The sequence below is a fragment of the Dermochelys coriacea genome, chromosome 9, assembly GCF_009764565.3.
Source record: "Dermochelys coriacea isolate rDerCor1 chromosome 9, rDerCor1.pri.v4, whole genome shotgun sequence".
Taxonomy (NCBI): Eukaryota; Metazoa; Chordata; order Testudines; family Dermochelyidae; genus Dermochelys; species Dermochelys coriacea.
The window spans coordinates 86,518,377-86,538,046 of record NC_050076.1 but is presented as its reverse complement, the minus strand read 5'-3'; the positions used below and the strand labels follow the sequence as shown (position 1 = coordinate 86,538,046).

Below are 19,670 nucleotides of genomic sequence, written 5' to 3'. Positions count from 1 at the left end.
AGATATGCTATGGCCTTCAGCATTAAGTAATTAAGAAGGTGGGATTCTGAAGGATGACAGGAAAAGAACACCTTTAGGCCACCATGTTTTATATTGATGAACTTCATCTTCTTTAAAGCCCTACTGTCCCTTTAAATGAATGGTTACAAATCTATGTTATTAACAGTTGCAGCATGTATTGTACAGTATCTTGTTACTTTCTTGACACCTTTTACTTGGTCTGACTTGTACCTTATCCATTGCATACCAGTACCTGATAAAACATTGCAGTGTCTTGTTTGATTAACATGTCTCTATTTCACAGGGACACCAGGAATTCCAGGACCAAAAGGTATTGATGGACCCCCAGGTAATCCTGGTCTCCCTGGATCACCTGGGCCACCAGGTAGGCATGAATAGTACAACAAAGTCAAGCTAGAAGAACCATCAGACTGATTGTAGAACCTCAGTTATATTTGTATAGATGCCTGGCTTGTGCTGTTCATCAGAAAGTTCTATGATCTGTAGTAGATATCTGACTCCCAAACTGTGACTTGCAGGATTAAACAGAAAAGAGTGATTTGAAATAGCTTCCAAGCTTTAGTTGAAAGTGAAAGCTATGAAATGCTGTTTGAAAAATCCAAATTCCCTTTCAGAAAAATGTAGGCTGGCGTTATGGGTTCTTTATCTTTCTTCATAATAATTTCTGACATGGAGTCCCATCTTGGATGGCAAAATTCCCATTGATTACAGAGGGTATATGACCAGATCCACTAACGGCAAGTTAGTGTCATGGAAGTTTTGCCTGCAGGATTTGGTCCCATAAACCTTTTTAAAATTTGAAATAGCTTATTTTTTCATATCTTGACAACTGTATTGTTTGATGTATATCTATTCTCATTCTCTCTCACTCACACACACGTGTATGTACAGTGCCCTGAAACCAAACTGCAATAATTCCATTATACTTGAACCTTCCGTTAGCAACCCTGACTACTTGTGTCACTAACGAAGATATCTCATTACCTTTTGAAACTATCAAGTATCTGTAGGCTTTCTTTATATTAAGCATTGTAATAGCTTAGCCTGTGTTTGCAGAAGCAAGAACCTTATTTCACCTCTGAAAGGAAGCATTAGATGGATTTTAATCACCACTAAACTGCTTAAAGATCTCAGTTCTGTGACCTTTTTCTGTGAGTGCAGAAAGCAGAGAAGGGAAGAGTTTTCATTTCGATTGTAAATGTTCTCATTCACATAGACTTGACATTACTTGATCATTCCTTCAGTTTTAGTTTTGTAGTTGGTGTGCTGTTGCTCTAATATGTTGCTATATTTTTTTTAGGTGATGTTGGCCGTCCTGGCCCCCCAGGTCTTCCAGGGGAGAAAGGGCAGCCAGGTCGGGATGGTATTCCTGGACCAGCTGGACAGAAGGGTGAACCAGGTTAGGTTCCTTCCTTTTTATTTTCTGCTTCTAACTGTGTTCTGATTTCTGCTCAGTCCTCTTCCAAAACCATCCATGCTCCCTCAGAATAGCCTCTGTGATTGGGGGTGCACACAACAGAGGGCATCAAGCCTCCAGTGAGATACAGAGCAAGAACTCTCTTCGCTCTTAGACATTTGGCCCTCTAAGACTTTTGTAGTTGAGCACAATCCCTTCCCCTCTAATTTCATTCCAGCTGCCATTGCTTTCGCTCCTCTAGGGATGGGCTGCACACATCCTGCCAGATCACTTTATTTGGCCCATCAACCAGGGATGCGGCCATGGGTGGGCTCATCCAGGTCCACCCAAATCTGAGTGTGAGAGGAGGTGGCTCTGCCAGCACCTGGAGTGAGGGAAGGGGTGAGAGCCTCGGCCAGCACGGAGCTGAGGATGGTGAAAGGGGGTGAGAGGCAGCTCTTCCTAACGCCTGGAGGAGAGGAGGCAGTTCCTCTGCACCTGCTGCAGTGCAGGCTGAAGGTGGCGGCTCTGGTCACTGTGGACTCACTCCAGGATGGACCTGGTAGACAGCTGCCGGGGTTGCTGAATGGAGGTAGCATGTCCCCAGTGGCAGGGTAGTGTCGACGGGCACAAATTCATCCTCCTTTCCAGAGATCATGTAGCTGAACATGGGTGGGCAGGTGTATATAGTAGCGTCATTGTGGGACTCACTGCTCTGATGGCCATTTTCACAGCAGCAGCCAGCAAGCTGCCTTGGGACAGCAAGGGCCTCTTGTTCCTCAGCCACGAAGGCTTCCTCTTCCACTATATCCTTGAGCCTTTTTTTTTTTTTAAAGAATGGCCAACCAAAGCATTTTAGTGGGTTGTGTGGCCCTCTACTACTTTAAAAATGTCCATCCCTGCTCTAGAACCTTCTTGGATTCAGAAGGTACTCTCTTAAAAATAGCTACTATCACACAACTACAAATGCAAATTTACCAACCAAAATTACCCACAATGTGAAAGACCATCTTGAGGATGGAAAGAAACATGCCATGTAAGCAGCGTATCACCTTGGAAGAGATCCCTTAACACTGAGGGGAGATGTGGAAGTGAGCGAGAACCCTATTAGAACCCCCTCATTAAGGAAACCGAATTACCGGTAAGGGATTCTAACTTCTTATCCTTACCCTAGGCTTCCTGCTTCTGGAGATTTGAGCACTCCACATTTGTAAAAAGATTAATCTGTTTCTTTTCAGGTCAGCCAGGTTTTGGGCGCCCAGGACCTCCTGGACTCCCAGGATTATCAGGCAAAGTGGTGTTGTTCTTTTTTTAATAAGGATGTTTGTAAAATGTATATACACACAAAAGGGGGGAAAGATGGTAGACGTTTAGCTGATATCGTTATTCTGTACCAAATTAACAATGTAGCAGTAACCTTTTATCTCATATACTACATTTAGGACCTCTCTAATTTGCATCAGTAACTGAGAGACCCATGTCTCACTATTGAACTTAGTGAATTAATAATTAAGCAAAAACAACAAGATGGTTAAATCGACTGCATCATGCACTGTAGTTTGTTTTACTCCTAACAAATATGGCGTAGTTATAAGGTATGACAATGGGTAAATTTTGCAGAAGCACCTAAGTGACTTTCAAAAGTCACCTGCAAATTTTCAGAAGTGACTTAGACACTTAGAAGTCTAATTACCTTTGACTTTCAAGGTGACTAAAATGCCTAAATAACTTGGGCACTTTTGAAAATTGTATCCTGTATGTCTTAACACTCTGTGCTATATTGTATGAAACTAATAAAGTCTTAATACTGGGGAATCTCACCACAGCAATGTCACTTACATTTGCTCAGAAGTGGGGTTGTGAGACCCTTATGAGTTTGAGCATCAATGGATTTGAAGAGTACCAGAGTGAGATTTAGCAAGGTCCTCTTGCATGCCACAAGTTGTACTTCTTATCCTGCAAGAATTCTCAGCTTTTTAGAGTCTCTGAGCCAGATTGTCCTCTCACACCAGTTTTACATTGGTGTAACTCCATTGGTTCCAGTGAGGTGTGTTCAGATTTACACCTTTATAAGCAAGAATGGAATCAAGTCCTAGTACTTCAACTGAAGTTTGGATATTTTACATGTAACTAAACTAAATACAGCATCCATAAACATGTCTGTTTGGTTTAACAGGGCAAAAGGGCGAGATGGGATTACCTGGCCTTCCAGGAGCCCCTGGACTTACAGGTTTGAAGGGTGAACCAGGTTTCCAGGGATTCCCCGGTCTACAAGGTCCACAAGGTCCACCAGGCCTGCCTGGGCCACCTATGGAAGGTCTTAAAGGTAGTCCTGGTCCACAAGGTGTACCGGGGAGACCAGGTAGGCATGCAGTTCATAACAGTCCATCTCTGTCAAAAATTCTTATTTTGCTGGCAGGTTGTCGGCCTTTAGAACTTCTGAATTTCAGACCAATTCTTTTGATATAGTGTTTGGCTGAAAGCCATGTTTCCATGGTATAACCTTTAAATATTTCTTGGTAACCAAAAGGCTGTCATGCCAAAAGCAACAATGTTAAGAAAGATACTAAAAACAAATAAAAATCTTGATTTCTGCTAGTCTCTTTTTTGAAAGACCCTGCTCATACCTGGCAGCAAAATACAATGCACTGATAAACGTGAGATTCTCAGCATGTTGTCACAGCAATCATCTAGAGAGCACCAAATCAATTTTTGCAGCATTTGCCAGATATGCCTTTTTGCTATTGTCATATGATCAATGAATTTCATCGTGCACAAAAATAAAAGTAATAAACTCCATCGTTCTAGGACCCATGAAAATCAAATTCATAATAGCATCACAGCATGATCAAATTGGATAGTGGTTTCTTCATCTCAGCGTCATGTATGCACATCATTATTCCATCGTGTCACACAGTTCCAGTGGATTCAATGCAACACCATGCAGTCTTCATCTTTCCATTGCATGTTTGTATCTTGTTCCTGCATCTACTAATTCTGGAAATGATGAATTCCATCCTGGGTTAACATCACTGAGCAGATCCCTGGTGTATTGATGAATTAGATTAATGTATGTGTTTATATATTGTTTCATGGAAAATTCATCTATATTAAGATGCCACTTTTGAGCAATTAAGGACTGTGTCAGTGAATATTCTGTCTTTCACCTTTCAAGGCCTTGTCTTATAGTTGTTACTTGGACATGAAATTAATTAGCAGCTAATACTATAAATTGCCACCCAATGCACTTGACATTCATTTTCAAGAGAAGCAGCTTTTTGAAATTAAGTTGTTTGCTTGCTTACAAATAGAAAACACTTTTTTTTCAAACTGAAACTCTGCGAGTATTCTGAATTTGGGATTTTTCATTGGTGAAAGCTCTGGGTGAGGAAGGTAAACATTGAGTTAGTGCATTTACAAAATAACTGCTATCCATATATTGGCAATTTAGGGAGTAGGGGGAAGTTGTAGGGTTTTTTTCAATATACATTTTCTGTGGTCCTTAGGATTGTGAGCTGGGAGCCAAATTAACCTCTGGTGCAAGTAGATGCAACTTCAAGTAAGGGCTGTGATAATCTAGACCTTTGAGATCTTCAGATGAAAAGTGGTATCCAAGTGCAAAGTATTATGATGATGAAACATTCCATAGGGCAGCTGATTGCTGTTCTATAATGATCAGGGCCTTTACTTAAAATAATTTCTCATGCGAAAAGTTACCCACAAAATCTAAACTGTATAAAGTAAAACATTAAATTCTAAACAATTTGTAATCCCATATTTCACCTGTAGCATAGGTATATTTCTGCTGGTCTCTGATCCTGTTTACATGTTTCATATAAACCCTGCAATTATTAACCTAAATCAGTCAGCGAGGTAGAAGACAAGATCATTATTTTGTGCATATTTTAGGTTATCAGTTGGAAAACACCAGTGAAGTTCTGCTCAGGCATGTTTTCTCTCTTTCATCTCCATTTTTGTTGCATGTAGTGTATCAAGTGAAATGTTTGTCTTGCTCATTGTGCATGGACTAATGTGGATAAACCGTACTATTACTGCAGTTCTATTACAATCAGCACTTTGTAGAACAAAAGGACTATAGCCCATCATGGAAATGCTGCTTTCATAACATTTCAACCTTAGGCAGTTAGTCAGAAAAGCAGCTCTGCTGCTGACAAATTATCCCACTTCTAAGGAAATAATAAATAAAAACATGAATCAGATGCATCCGTTGCTTGCTAACTTCTGGGTGTATTTTCAGACTAGTTAAAGTAATCAAATTCAAACCCGGTGTCATTCCACTGACTTCTGCTGAGTTACATCTGGGATGAGTTTGGCCTGATGATAATAGTAAGGGTTTATGAATAGCTACTACAGTAAAGCAGATTCCTAAGAGAATGAAACACTATTTTTAACTCCCTATTTTATTATTGACCACAAACAGTAATAGTTTGGTGTTTGCGTACTGTATGTAAAGCAATATTGAGCTAAATCTAAATGTAAAGGTTTAGTTTAATACATTGACATTTCTAACAGTGTTGATGTTTTTCCCCCTGTTGTAATGATGGCCTTGGTGAACTTTGATCCCTACTACCAGGTCCCTCAGGTTAGCCCCTTAACTCCAAAATAGTACTTTGCATGAAGTTGAATGTGTATACTTTAAAAAAAAAAAAACTTTTTTGGTGTATAAATGTAGAGAACTAAGGTCAGATATACCAAGTCATTCTTCATATGTACCTTTTAATGTGTAGTAGTACAGGAAAGCCAAATGCAGGCTTTCAGCTTCCACTATGCCCATCGTTTGGGGGCTGATCCTGGGAAGTGCTGAGCACCCTTTGTTCCTTAAGTACAGAGAAGTTAAGACCATGTGGCACCTTACTAGTGGCTTTCAGAAGCCTGCAGGATTGCACTCCTGACTGGGAAACATATTTTGTAATATTTCTTCCCAGTCCAATTGAAAGGGGAAAAGTAAGATTTCTCCCACCCTCCCCCTTTAAAAACTGATATGCTGCACAGTGTTCTCATCCCTTCCCCGTAGATCCATGGTTTGCAGGTCAGTCAGATGACAACATTCATTTCTGTAAAACGTGCGGTTATTGATTACAGACAGCCAGGAGTGAGGGCACTGTATAAGGAACACAGTCTGGATTAGCCTTTATAATCTATTAGGTTGTTTCTTTGGAAAAGTTGACAAGCATATATTTTGTATAATCTTAAATGTAGATTTTGAGAGCCAAGAATTCCTTATTTTTTAGATTCTGTGTCCTGCAAATTTAACGTGGCTATCTTGATTGTTGTTTTGAGTCTTAAGAGAAGGAAAACGCTAAATGAAATAAAAGAAGTGAGCAATAGCACCTCATGTGGTGCCTCTGCTGTGATGTTTGTTCTCTGTAAAATATTTGTTGTTCACCAAACCAGTTGGGGTCTGAGGATACCTAAAGGCTTTTTATTTAACAAGCAGCAGGAGGAAGGAAAGTAGATGTATATGCCAGTGCATATAGAAGGGATTGAAAGAAGACTTTTCCAAGGACAGGCTGTGTAAAAAGATGAAGAATTATCCATTCATGCTGTTACACAGTTCTAGTTATTATGAATAGCTCGCTTACAGCTTGTCTACACATGAAAACTTTGCCAGTTATACCAGTTTAACCATATCAGTATAACTGCCTGTGTGGGCCCTCTTATTTTAGAATTAGAGTGGTTTTTTTAAAGCTTAAAATCTTTCCAAAGTTACATAAACTACCCCAGAATGGCCCTCTTGTATGAGAATAAGAGTGCCTACCCAGCGACTATACCAGTATAACTATAGCGCTTCAAATTCACATGTTAGCTTATGCCAGTATAATTTTCCCATGTAGACAAGCGCTTATTTTCATACCCATGTTTCACTTCCATAAAGTCAATGGAACAGAGAGCGGCTTCCATTGCCATATACTAGTCTAACTAAATTGGAGCACAAAGCTATCTCCTCTCTAAGGCTGCAGAAGATGTTTCATAAGTGCTTAGCCATTTTTTTAGATTTATTTAAATCATAATATACTGTGCATGTAGCACTAGCCAGATGATGTAAGTCACAATGTCTGTCCTTAGAATGAAAATGACTTGGCATACCTATGTAATTACAAGTTTATTAAATGAAGTCTTGAAAGTTTTGCTATGATGACCTGTAGGAAACAAACTACTGTGATCAAAGTTCAATAGCAATGAATCAATTTAGTTTTAACTGTGTACACTAAGTGCTGCTAGAGACTTAACGTACCAATCTATGTCCACATCCGCTCTAGCTCATAAAGTATAAAAAGAATGTGGTCTCCTCTTTTTATCTAATTGTGGTTTTGTCTGCATCATAAATCCGTCACACAGTGTGGCTTGAATAGCAGTCATGCTTCATGCGACGCCCAGCGTCTTGGGTAAGCAGTGGGGCTTCAGTTCAAGACGGAGGGCCACATGAGCTAGCCCCCTCTCCATGCTTTGTCTAATACTCTCTATCTCACCAAATTCAGCACAGACGCTCAGCTAGGCATTCATCCTTTTTGGAAATCATAGCAAAACTTGCATAAGAATGAATTACATTTTATAAGAAATTAACATTAGCAACAATATGCTTTTTTTAACCATTATAAAGCTAGTATTAATAAAGTGTCAAAAGCATAGAAAAGCGTAGAAAAACAGAGCATTGAGATAAACCTAATGTGTTTACCATGGTTTTTAGCTGAACGTTGCATGAAATATATATTTAAATCATTTCACTGACATGAAAATCGGTAAGGGGTGATGGATCCAGATTGTCTTAATTCTGGAGGATGTCAGGGAGAAGGTCATTAAAAACTTGCTGCACTGAACAGAAGAACCTTTAAATTGGCTTTCCAAGTGTGTCACAGCATAAAAAAATCTCCCTAAGAAATTAAAACAGACCAATTAGCATTTTGTGGCATTTTTTATCAAGAATAATGCCAACAAGAGAACAGTTCTAACCATAGATGTACATGTCATACTATATATTTTCCTCCAGATTACATTTCTAGCACCTGACCAGTGCACATTTTTAAAAATTTCTTTTGTTCCATTTTTTTGTGTTGCTCACTAGTATTCTGCTCTTCAGCTTCCATTCACAAATGGTGACATTCACATCTGTGCAGTGGGACTTGAGTGGTGATTACATCTTGTGGTAACCTCTGCACAGAGAAGAATTTCAAAAAGAAGATGAAAGCTTCTGAATCTATTAATTAAATTGGATATCCACCAAATTCTAGGCCATGCAGAGGCTGTGTTTTGTCAGTGAAATGGTTACTTAGGACAACCCTCATTTGTATAGGACTAACTGGCAGCAGATTTCACTTGTAACGTTAAAGCAAAAACATACTCTTCAGTAAAGCTTAAGTTTCTGATTTAATGAAGAGTGTCATGTTGGCCTTAGTAGCCTAATCACCAGAATAAGTTGTATGTGAAAATGTATATATTTGCCTACTCATGTATGGTTTTTTGCATGCATGTTGATTATGTTGTAAATACAAAATATACTGGTGAAATGGGTTTTTGTTTAGTGCATATACTATCATCCGTACTATTTCTAACTAGTAATCTTGTTTTGTACTGTGTGATGTCTGATCCTTCTAACATCGATCATTGGGCTTTGGTGAACTCTGATCCTTCCAGGTCCTCCAGGTTAGATTCTTAACTTGGTCAATTTATTTCACTGCATTGCATTTGTCATACGAAAAATTGATGTTTCCCTGTAATTCAAAGATTGTTTTTAAGTGCTGTGGGTACCCTGTAGATGGTACCTGTTGACAGTTAGCATTCCTGAAAAGGTAACCTGTAATTAGTTCTCGTGTGCAGTACCAGACCCAGTGTTTCTTCAGAATAAGCTTGTATGGTGGCATGTGTCTGTAGCAGACAACTGCATGACTTGTTTGATATGTGGCACTAAATTGCTACTGAATTTTAAAAAGAAATGGTTAGGGTTTTATCTTCAGAACTGAATGCAGAAATCTCACTCATCAAATCCATTCTCTGTACATGGCCTCTTTGAGCTCTTTAAAGAGAGACCTTAAATTGTTAAAGGTTTCAGAAGAATTGCAAAGCCAATACACTTACAAAATCTTATTACATGGGTAGAATTAAGGACGAGAAAATCATGAATTCTCCAGCAAAGAGAAGACTCTATTTGTAAGACCCCTTCATCTCCACATATAAAGGTTTAAATAGATATGTGACTTAAATCATAGCAGCACTTTCCATTTTATTTGCCATACGGTTTGTTTGTGTCACACATGAGTAACGATGACCTTGTATTTATCACTGTGGAACAAAGGTGAAATGATCTGATCAGGTGTTTTGTTTTCAATATACTATGAGTTGTTTTTATGAACTTACATGAAAATATCAACAACAGGGTATTTTGCCTTCTGTCTACAAAAGGAAAGAGTAATGCAATCCCCAGGGTTTTGTTTAGGTACCCCCTACTGCTCAGTAGAGAAATTTGTTGAGTGCACATTTAAGAATAAAGTAATCCTGAATGTTAGAGAAATAATTGAACAAATGTCAAATCTCCATTGGGGTTTATATATTGAAATCAGCCTAATTATTGGAGAGGAGATTAAGCAACTGAAAGGGGCATTCACCCCTGAGCTTTGGTTGGGGAAGGCTCTGCTCTTACCCCTACTCCTGTCTCCTCTGCCTCTCCAAGGTGGAACAGTCTCCAAGAGAGGTAGGATTTAGGGACATTTTTTACCTTCCCCAGTCAGGACCAGCACTTTGGAGAGGGGGCACACCAGTCCTGCTTCCCTCAATGGAAACGTCAAACTCTGTCTGCAATAAGGGGCAGCATTTTACTCTGTGACACTGGCTTTCACAATGGAGTTGGTCAATCAAGAAAACACTCAAGAAGGGGAGAACGCTATGTACTCCCATTAGATTGACCCTAGCCATGCACTTTGTATTGATGGTGGGGGAAGCTGAACTAAAATATATATATTTTAATGTAGAGACCACAGTCCTTATATGCAAATCCATAGCATATAAGGACTGCACAGGAGTCATGGGCAGGCTGACTCATACTGATCCATGAACATCTGTTATGTAATATCAAGGTCTGCCAGGGCCAGAAGGTCCACGGGGTCCCCCTGGAAATGGAGGATTTAAAGGAGAAAAAGGAAACCCAGGTCAGCCTGGCCAGCCTGGCCTCCCTGGTCTAAAAGGAGATCAAGGACCACCTGGACGCCAGGTATGATGCTTATTTCTAGCTGGGAGTGTTTTATTTTTAAAGAGAATCAAATATGGAGCTTTCTAGTTGGAAGATGGATTTTATAATGAACCTAAAGCCATACTGTAGTTTCTAACACTCTGGAACAGATCCTGGCTTCTAGTGGGCCGGGGAGGTATAGAGGACATTGGGATCATCTCTAACCCTCTTCCCTCCCACACACACACATGGCTGGGCAGGATTTCTCCATAGTGTTCAAGTGAAAGCAACAGTAGCCAGTGCGCTATCCTTGCTCTGTTGCCCCTTGCCAGTGAGGGATGATGGCAAATCTCCCAGTCTGTGTGTGTGCGTGTATGTGTGTATCAAATTGGCCATGGGTTTTGGGCACCCCGTTTTTTTGGAAGCCCAGCCTCGGACTCCTTTAGGCCTGGCTTTTCAAAGGTGGCGAGCCTCCCACAACTCCCACTCTAGGCCACCCATTGGTCCTGTTCACAGATGTAGTAATAAATGAGCCCTATTGCATGCTCTCCTTTTTTCGCTATGGATTTATCCATTCATGGTGCTGTTTCCTGAATCAAGTTTCTAGCAAGAAAGCTTGGGAATCCTATAGGTTCTTGTTTGTCCCCAGCCCACATTTTTTCTCTCCTGAGACTCAATAAGAGGATTAAATAATTGTGAAGCTACTTCGTTTAGGGTGATCCTGGTCGTCCTGGCCTGAATGGAATGAAAGGTGATCCCGGGGTTCCAGGTGTTCCAGGATTTCCAGGTATTTAAAGGTCATTTCAAACAAAGCCTTTAGAGCTCAGTAATGTCCAACTAGTAAAGGAGAGGAGCCCACTTTGGGCACTCATGCTGTAGATTTTTTCAGGAAGCGAGTACTTTCACTGTGTAACTGTATTGGTTTGGTGTTTTAGGTATGAAGGGCCCCATTGGACCTCCAGGAGCAATTGGTTTTAAAGGTGATCAAGGCCCATCAGGTCCACCAGGTATGAATCATGGTTGATGCTACCTTGCCACTTTCTTGTCTTCAGGAAGGTAGAGTTGGACCCACAGGCATGGAGCCAAGTCCATTCCTGGTGTAACTCACTCAGGTTGGGCAGAGATATCCCAACAATGGAATTTGTTCTTGTTCTGCTATTATATGAACAGCAATTTAAACACCATTATAAAATAACAAACACCATTCATTGTTTTTAAAACTTTACTTCCACTTTCTTAGTAAGGGAAAAGCCACTTAGATTCTATCTGATGTAGACCCATTCCTCTTCATTCACTGGAAAGAAGCTGCTCGCAGAAGCTGGGGGGGTAGCTGATGATTTCCTGTTCCAACACTTCCTCCACTGAGTTTTTTCTATGTGGTTGTTGCGTGTTGACTCAAGGGCACCATGGAGAAAAGGACTTCAGCACAATTTAATGCCAGTAATAAAGCTGACTTTACTCTGTGTTTCCTTGGATATATGGAACAGCCCCATAAGAATCAATCTATCCTTTTTGCAAGGATGCAACTAAGAGCAAATTTTTGCCTTGAACCTCTAGTTGCAGTGTTTGTTCCATTGATCAGATTTCTTGGCTGACGTCATCTTAAAGAATTATAGGTCTGATGAACTAATCAAACTTCCCTTTGAGTCTTTTGGAGTCACCTCCATCTTGGATTGTCTGTCTCTCTAATACAGACTTGCTTTATCCTAGGTCCACCAGGCTTACCTGGCCCTTCTGGACAAACCATTGTAGTAAAAGGTGACTCAGGTCCTCCAGGTCCACCAGGGCAGCCTGGATTGCCAGGCCCATCAGGATTGCCAGGTCCACCAGGATTGCCAGGTATGATCACTGTGGACTGAAGGCTTTATTGCTTATTTTTATAGAAAGTGATTAGTTAACAGGATGCAGTAGACCATTTGCTCTAGAGAGGTTCCTGGGTTTATTTGCTGAGACTTTGGTGAGCTTGCAAGAGTGTAACTTTCATTGCTCCACTTATTTTTCTAGGTCCAATAGGCCTTCCAGGGGATCCTGGGCGAGATGGACTTCCTGGATTTGATGGTCCAGGAGGACGTAAAGGCGAGACAGGACTTCCAGGCCAACCAGGTATAATAAGTACCCTAGATCTGGTGAGAAGAAAGGGGGTTGGTATGTCAAAAAAAAATCTCTTCTTAAGAATGCAGACAAATGTCAGGACTTGTGTTCTGTTGCAATTCGCATGCAACAATATTACATTTTTAGGAATAGGGTTGTGACAGATTCGGTCAGAGAGACCCCCTTAGGACTGTCACCTGATGTGCTGAAACTACCTCTGAGCCCATCTTCCCTGCCAGCTTGGGACTTCAGAACCCTGTGTTGTTGAGCCAGACACACAAGCCTGCTGCAACACAGATCCAGGGTCTGAATCACGCCCCAAAACTGCAGACTTAGCTGAAAACCACTCAGCAGGTTATGTATCTCCAGCACTCACTCAGTTCCCAATGGGATCCAAACCCCAAATAAATCCATTTTACTCTGTATAAAGCTTATACAGGGTAAATTCATAAATTGCCCTCTATAACACTGATAGAGATGCAAACTGTTTGCTCCCCCAGATATTAATCACTTGCTCTAGGTTTACTAATAAACAAAATGATTTTATTAAGTATAAAAAGTAGTATTTAAGTGGTTTAAAGTAATAACGGACAGAACAAAGCAAAATACCAAGCAAATAAAACAAACACGCAGGTCTAAGCCTAATACATTTAAGAAACTGAGTACAAGTAAATCTCACCCTCAGAGATGTTACAATAAGCTTCTTTTACCAACTAGATTCCTTCTTAGTCTGGGCCCAATTCTTTCCCCTGGTACAGTTCTTGTTAGTTCCAGCTTAGATGGTAACTCAGGGGTTTCTCATGACTGGCAGCCCCCTTTGTTCTGTTTCACCCCCTTTTATATCTTTGGCACAAGGCAAGAATCCTTTGTCTCTTTCTGGGTTCCCACCCTTCCTTCTAAATGGAAAAGCACCAGGTTTAAGATGTATTCCAATATAAAGTGACATGTTCACAAGTCCTGTGAGACCCCAAGCCTCCATTCTTTCCGGCCTGACTCACACAAACGCAGGAAGGCCTGCAAGTAAACAGAGCCATTTACAACCAATTGTTCTAGTTAATGGGAGCCATCAAGATTCCAAGCCACCATTAATGGCCCACACTTTGCATAGTTACAATAGGACTTCAGAGTAATACTTCATGTTTCTAGCTTCAGATACAAGAATGATACATTCATACAAATAGGATGACCAGACTCAGTAGATCATAAGCTTTGTAATGATACCTTACAAGAGACCTTTTGCTTAAAGAATATTCCAGTTACATCATATTCACACTTATAAACATATTTTCATAAACATATGGAGTGCAACGTCACAAGGGTTTCCCAGCTATCCTGCTGTTAGATAGTCCAATATGGTGTCTTTGCTGGCAAATGCTATAGGCTTGAAAAGTCATTAGTCTTAAAATCTCTCAGTGGCAGACTCCGTACCAATATTGTTGCCGAATCCAGTCCCTGGATGTTGTTTTATTTCACTTTTGTTTTGAATTCAATAGAACACTCTTAGCAGCCTGTGACACGTGGTGTATAATTAGGACAGTAACAAGCAAAGAGGATTAGAAAGGAAAATAGTGTTATGTTTTTGCATTGAAACAATGGATCAGAAAAACTGTTCTCATGGGGAAAGAATTCCAGCAAGTCAGGTCTGTGTGGAGCAAAGGCACTGAACTGTGGGAGGGGAAAAGTTTAACTAGATACCAGCTAAAATCTACTAAAGCACCAGGACCCAAAGCCCCATAAACTTTCAGTGAGATTTGGACTCTGAAGTGTTTGTCACTTTTGAAATTTTTAGCCATCAACTAGAAATAGAAGGCAAGTGGGGAGTAAGTGGGAATCAAATTATGTAAATAAGATCGTGATCCAAAGTAACAGGCCTTGAATGCTAGAGTCAGAACCCCTAGGGCTGAATCTTCATCTGGAGGAGGTGGAAGTTCTAGATTGTAATTTGTACCAAGTTTTCTAAAAAGCCCTGATACAAACAAAATTAAGGGAAGGAATATGCCTAAAGAAGTTAAATATCAGTGCTGGTGAGAAAAGGTCAAAATTTCAACAACAAAAAGAGGCAAAAATTCCACAAAAACGTTTTTTTGGAATTGTTTGTCCTGTTTTTTTGACCAGCTCTGTGAAATATTCTGTTAGCATAGTTTGAAAACATGCAAGAAGAGAATATCCTTAATAAAGAACCTGGAAGGGAAAAGGTCAAACTTTCTAGAGATTGAGTCTAAAAACTTAGCTAATTAAGAGCAATGACAAAGAGGGGACCCTGAAGTTCCCAGGCACATGTTTTATGCTCTGCTCTAAGGTTGTTATGGCATATTTTGTCTTCCATTCGTAGGGCCTATTCCAAAGCCCATTGCAGTCTTTCCATTTATTTCAGTGGATTTTGGATCTCCTCAAAGAGAGGGAGTGTGTTCTAGTGTAAGACACTTAGCTCAGCTCTGCCATTAACTTGATTTTTGACCTGTAAGCAAGTCAGGTAGGGCTAACTTGCTACGCTGCACATATATGTGTGTGGGTTTGGAATAGCTTACCTACATTGTACATAGCTAACTACAGTACTCTATGGCCCCCACTTACTGTAGTATCTGAGCGCCTCTCAATCACTAATGCATTATCCTCAGAACACACCTGTGAGATATGGCAATACTATTAGTCCCATTATTTTACAGCTGGGGAACAGTCACTCAGGGACTTAAATGACTTGCCCAAGATCACACCGGAAGCCTGTGAAAGTACCCTGGAGCAGGGTATTGCACAAAGGTCTCCCAAATTGCAGACTAGCACCCTAACCACTGGACCAACCTTCCTCCTTGTTGGAGCCATTATGTACCAAGAAGCATTGTGCAGGCTAATTAGACAATCAGTTGTGCTTGTTGTCATGTGCAGTTTAGAACATTGGGCTCTTCTGGGTTAATTTTCAGACATGCTGAGCAATTCTAGAGCCAGCTGAAGTCAATGGGAGTTTGGGAGCTGTGGCTGCTTCCATATCTCTGAAAATCAGGTCCTTTATTTCTACAGGCCTGCACTTATTTACCTTTTTAAAACCCCTTTGAAAACCAGGGAGAATATTCACCTGACTCATAGGAGCGCTTGGGCTTCATGTATGTGTTCAAGGTGTGCTGTGTTCCTTGGATGAAATGTGCTAGAGTAGTTAACAGATATGCAAACAAATATCTGTGCTGTGCTTCTCCTATGTGGACAGGCTTTCAAGGTACGCAGGGACCCCCTGGTCCTGATGGCTTGCAAGGCCCACCAGGTCCTCCTGGAACAGCTTCTGTTGCTCATGGATTCCTTATAACTCGACACAGCCAGACTACAGACACACCACTGTGCCCACAAGGAACAATAAGGATATACGATGGATTTTCTCTTCTGTACGTGCAGGGAAATGAGAGGGCCCATGGCCAGGACTTAGGTGAGATGCATCGTATGCACTATTGGTATGGGTTTTTACAGGGGAAGGAATTATCAGCTTCTTCTCACAATTATCTGATTCTTTGTAATCCCTGAGAATCCTACAGCCCAGGAGGTAATACACATAAGGGTAAGGGCTTGACTGCTGAGATCTGTCATCTCCATGGGCTTGAACCTGCACCTTAAAGATGCGTGGTCACACACTGAAATTCACAGGCAATATTTTGCCTGCATATTGCAGTTTGGCAATCCATGCTGTGCATTCATAAGAGGCTGAGAAGAATATGCAAATAGTGTTTAAAAAACAGGGGTGAGGAGCCTACACTTCCTTTAAGCACAGTAAGATGAGAATTCTTTTCTCTATCATAATTCATATATCTGTATATCTTATTCTGTAGGTACTGCTGGGAGCTGTCTCCGCCGTTTCAGCACCATGCCCTTCATGTTCTGTAACATCAACAATGTGTGTAATTTTGCATCAAGAAATGATTATTCCTATTGGCTGTCCACTCCGAAGCCAATGCCAATGAGCATGGAGCCACTGACTGGGCAGAGCATTCAGCCATTCATTAGCCGGTGAGCCAAAATAGGCTCTGTAAGATTTTGCATGGGATCTGTGGTTGAAATGTGGTTTTGAGCCTGCAGGCTGAATATTCAGACATGGCAAAATGATTAATCATCTGTATGTATTTTCTCTGAGGAATAATAGAACAACTTCTTATTTTAATGGCGGTGAATGTGTTATGTGTGTAATCCAGTCTAGTGCCTCAGAGCAGGGGACTGGCAACCACTACTGATTTGCTACTTTTATTTCCACAGCACCTAAGAATGCTGTGGACATTTTCATTATTTTTCATTTTTATTCCATCTGTTGATCTAAAATCTCATTAATTTTGATGCTTTTAAGGGGTCATCATCGTTTAAAAACATTTAAAAAAACAAACTAATAGGCCAAAAGCTTTTAAATATCTGTTTTTACTTCTCATTTATGCACAGCACTTCTTGCGCTTTATTTAGCATGGACAGTGAAAGTAGACTAGACTAGTTTCCCTTTTTAAAATCATTTTCACCTTCTGGTTCTCAGCAGCATCACAATGCTATAGTATTTGGGTGGCAAACACTGCAGGACAATCCAGGCAAAAAGAGATTGTTTTGAATGGACCTATTTACATTTCTGAAAACATTTCTGTTAATATCAAAGTTTGTGAAACTTGAGTAACAAAGCCTACAATTCTGGGCCAAAATCACTACCTTACAAGTCCTATCAACTCTTCTTTTTGAATAGCATATAATCTTAAATTGTGCATCTTGGCATATTCTTATGATTTATGTAGCATCCACAAAGGACTAGAGGCTATGAACATACACAAGGAGACACAATTTGTGACACAAAGAACTTATAATCATATCTTATGAAGAGAGATAGATGTTTGCATATTTTCTTTCACCCAGGAATCCCAAAGTACTTAGCAAACTTTACAAACTATGAGCCAAATTCTCAGCTGGCAAAACTCCATTGCCTTTGGGGGAATTTTGCCAACTGAAAATTTGGCCCTATATTTAAATATATTGAAATGTAATGTCATACGGGAAACCTTTTAAACAATGCATAGCAGCACTATATCACAGTTCCAGACAGAGAGTGAAGAATGCCTTATCCAGTGGAAACTAGAAGGGAGGGGTGAGCAGAAACTACCTACCAACCTGAAAGTTGGTCTAGATGCAGGATCTAGCAACCCTAGTCTTTTATAAAAGTGTCATGGAATCTTAAATGAGCATAAGTGGTCAGGACCTTGTCCCTACCTTTCATCACAAGCCAATACCGAATTGCTGCTCTTATCTGGCACAAAGACTTAAAATTTTGTGGGGACTGGATGGTTGCTCAAAGGTACCCAGAGTAACTTCCAGAAAAAAAAGCTCTTCCCAGCTTGGGTCAAAAAGGCTTCGTGATGGGTGATCTGGTAGAGATTCTGCAATTCTTTGAGTAGCTGTCCTTATAGGTATGTGCACACGCCTATGAGCGAGCATTCAATCTGAGATTTTTGGTAGCAGTGTCCGTATGCCAGTACCTGCGCTCTACACATCCTCATGCTCCAATCCAAGGGTAAATAGGGGAAGCAGACCTGCCACTGCTCCAGTTCCTTCTCAACCACCTGTGGCTACAGATGGCGAGTTGTATGTCCAGTAGCTTTAGCATTATGTTGCTTGCTTGCTTTTTCTTTTCATTTCTTTAGTTTGTGGTTTTATTTTTTTTTCCCCTGTGCAAGCTCTGTGCTTTTGGGGTAGGGGGTTCCCCCTACCTCTGTTTTCACGGTCAGGACTTCCTGCCTGTCTTCAGCCCCTTTTTGTCTGTGGCCTTCGTGGCTTGTACCCAAAACCCCAAGCTTCAAACCCTGCCAGGCCTTCATCTCAGTGACAGACATTCCAGCTGCTTCCACTGTCTCAATGTATTTCATGTACCATTGAAGTGTAAGGTCTATGTGGGCTGAAGAGCAAACCCAGGAAGCTGAGAGGGGACAGACTCAGATGGCTCCTTATAGAGTGTTCTTTAAGACCCACCTCTTTGGGGTCTGATTTTTTTTTCTTCCCTCCATGCCCAACCCCAGCTGTTGCCCCCATCTCGGCCCCCTTACTCTTGTCTGGGTTCCCCCCTCCTGGAGACATGGCCCTGCCCCCGACCCCTGTTCTGGGTGATGAGGGGGGCACAGACAGGGGTAAGGGGGTGCATGAGATAAAAAGTAAAAACTGCTTTCAGCACCCCCACTATTAAAAGTGTTCCAGCACCACTGCCCACTGTAGATACTTTCAAAGATGCCGCCTGGTTGTCTGTGCACACCTTTTCCCACCACTATGCTAATTCTGCATGCTTCCATAGCAGATGCAGCCTTTGGTGCGGCTGTCCTCTAAACTGTACTAGATCCTTCTCCTCAGCACCCACCTCCATAGTAGGAGCACTGCTTGGGAATCACCTACAGCAGAGCACACACAGGGACAACTACTCGAAGAAGGAGAGGTTAATTATCTGTACAGTAACTGGAGTTCTTTGAAATGTTTTGTCCCTATGGGTGCTCCACTGTCTGCCCTCTGTCCCCTCTACACTGTAGTCCTTGCCATGCCAGATTTTATAGTTGAGAAGGAACTGGAGCGGCGGCAGTTCTGCCTTCCCCTATATGCACTTGAATCAAAGCACAAGGATTTATTGGGCAGAGGCACGGATCCACAGACACTGCTACCAGAAATCTTTGATGGAAAGTACCCATAGGGACAGATTATCTGAATGAACTCCAGTTACTGTATTAGTCAATAACATCTCCGAATATGAGTTTTCACTATTAGATTTGTGCAAAATATTACTGGGCCAATTTCTGCCACTGCTTTTGTAGATACAACTCCACATGAGGATAATGGGAGGTGAAGCCACGTAAGAGAGCAAAATTGGGCTTGAGTGTCCAGCTAATCAAGATGCTGGAACTAGGGTGCAGAAGAGTGCTGCAGCACCCCTCATTTAAAGTGATATCCATTATATACAGGATTTACAGTTTGGTTCAATAGCTCACAGCACCCCCACTA

At 41.0% G+C, this 19,670-nt stretch overlaps 1 protein-coding gene across 6 annotated transcripts in view; it reads left to right on the top strand.

The window, feature by feature from the left end:
• COL4A5 (collagen type IV alpha 5 chain) overlaps nt 1–19,670 on the top strand; it is a 148,753-nt gene that overhangs the window by 123,835 nt on the left and 5,248 nt on the right. For 2 of the 6 annotated variants that reach the window (XM_038415696.2, XM_038415695.2), the window contains 13 exons: nt 305–385; nt 1,322–1,420; nt 2,656–2,706; nt 3,594–3,779; nt 6,012–6,020; nt 9,071–9,079; nt 10,507–10,640; nt 11,313–11,385; nt 11,534–11,605; nt 12,309–12,437; nt 12,603–12,701; nt 15,889–16,101; nt 16,499–16,676. In XM_038415696.2, the coding sequence (XP_038271624.1) occupies nt 305–385; nt 1,322–1,420; nt 2,656–2,706; nt 3,594–3,779; nt 6,012–6,020; nt 9,071–9,079; nt 10,507–10,640; nt 11,313–11,385; nt 11,534–11,605; nt 12,309–12,437; nt 12,603–12,701; nt 15,889–16,101; nt 16,499–16,676 (1,333 nt within the window). The remainder of the gene's footprint in view (nt 1–304; nt 386–1,321; nt 1,421–2,655; nt 2,707–3,593; nt 3,780–6,011; nt 6,021–9,070; nt 9,080–10,506; nt 10,641–11,312; nt 11,386–11,533; nt 11,606–12,308; nt 12,438–12,602; nt 12,702–15,888; nt 16,102–16,498; nt 16,677–19,670) is intronic. The other 4 variants (XM_038415699.2, XM_038415698.2, XM_043493097.1 and 1 more) reach the window with 3 other exon arrangements.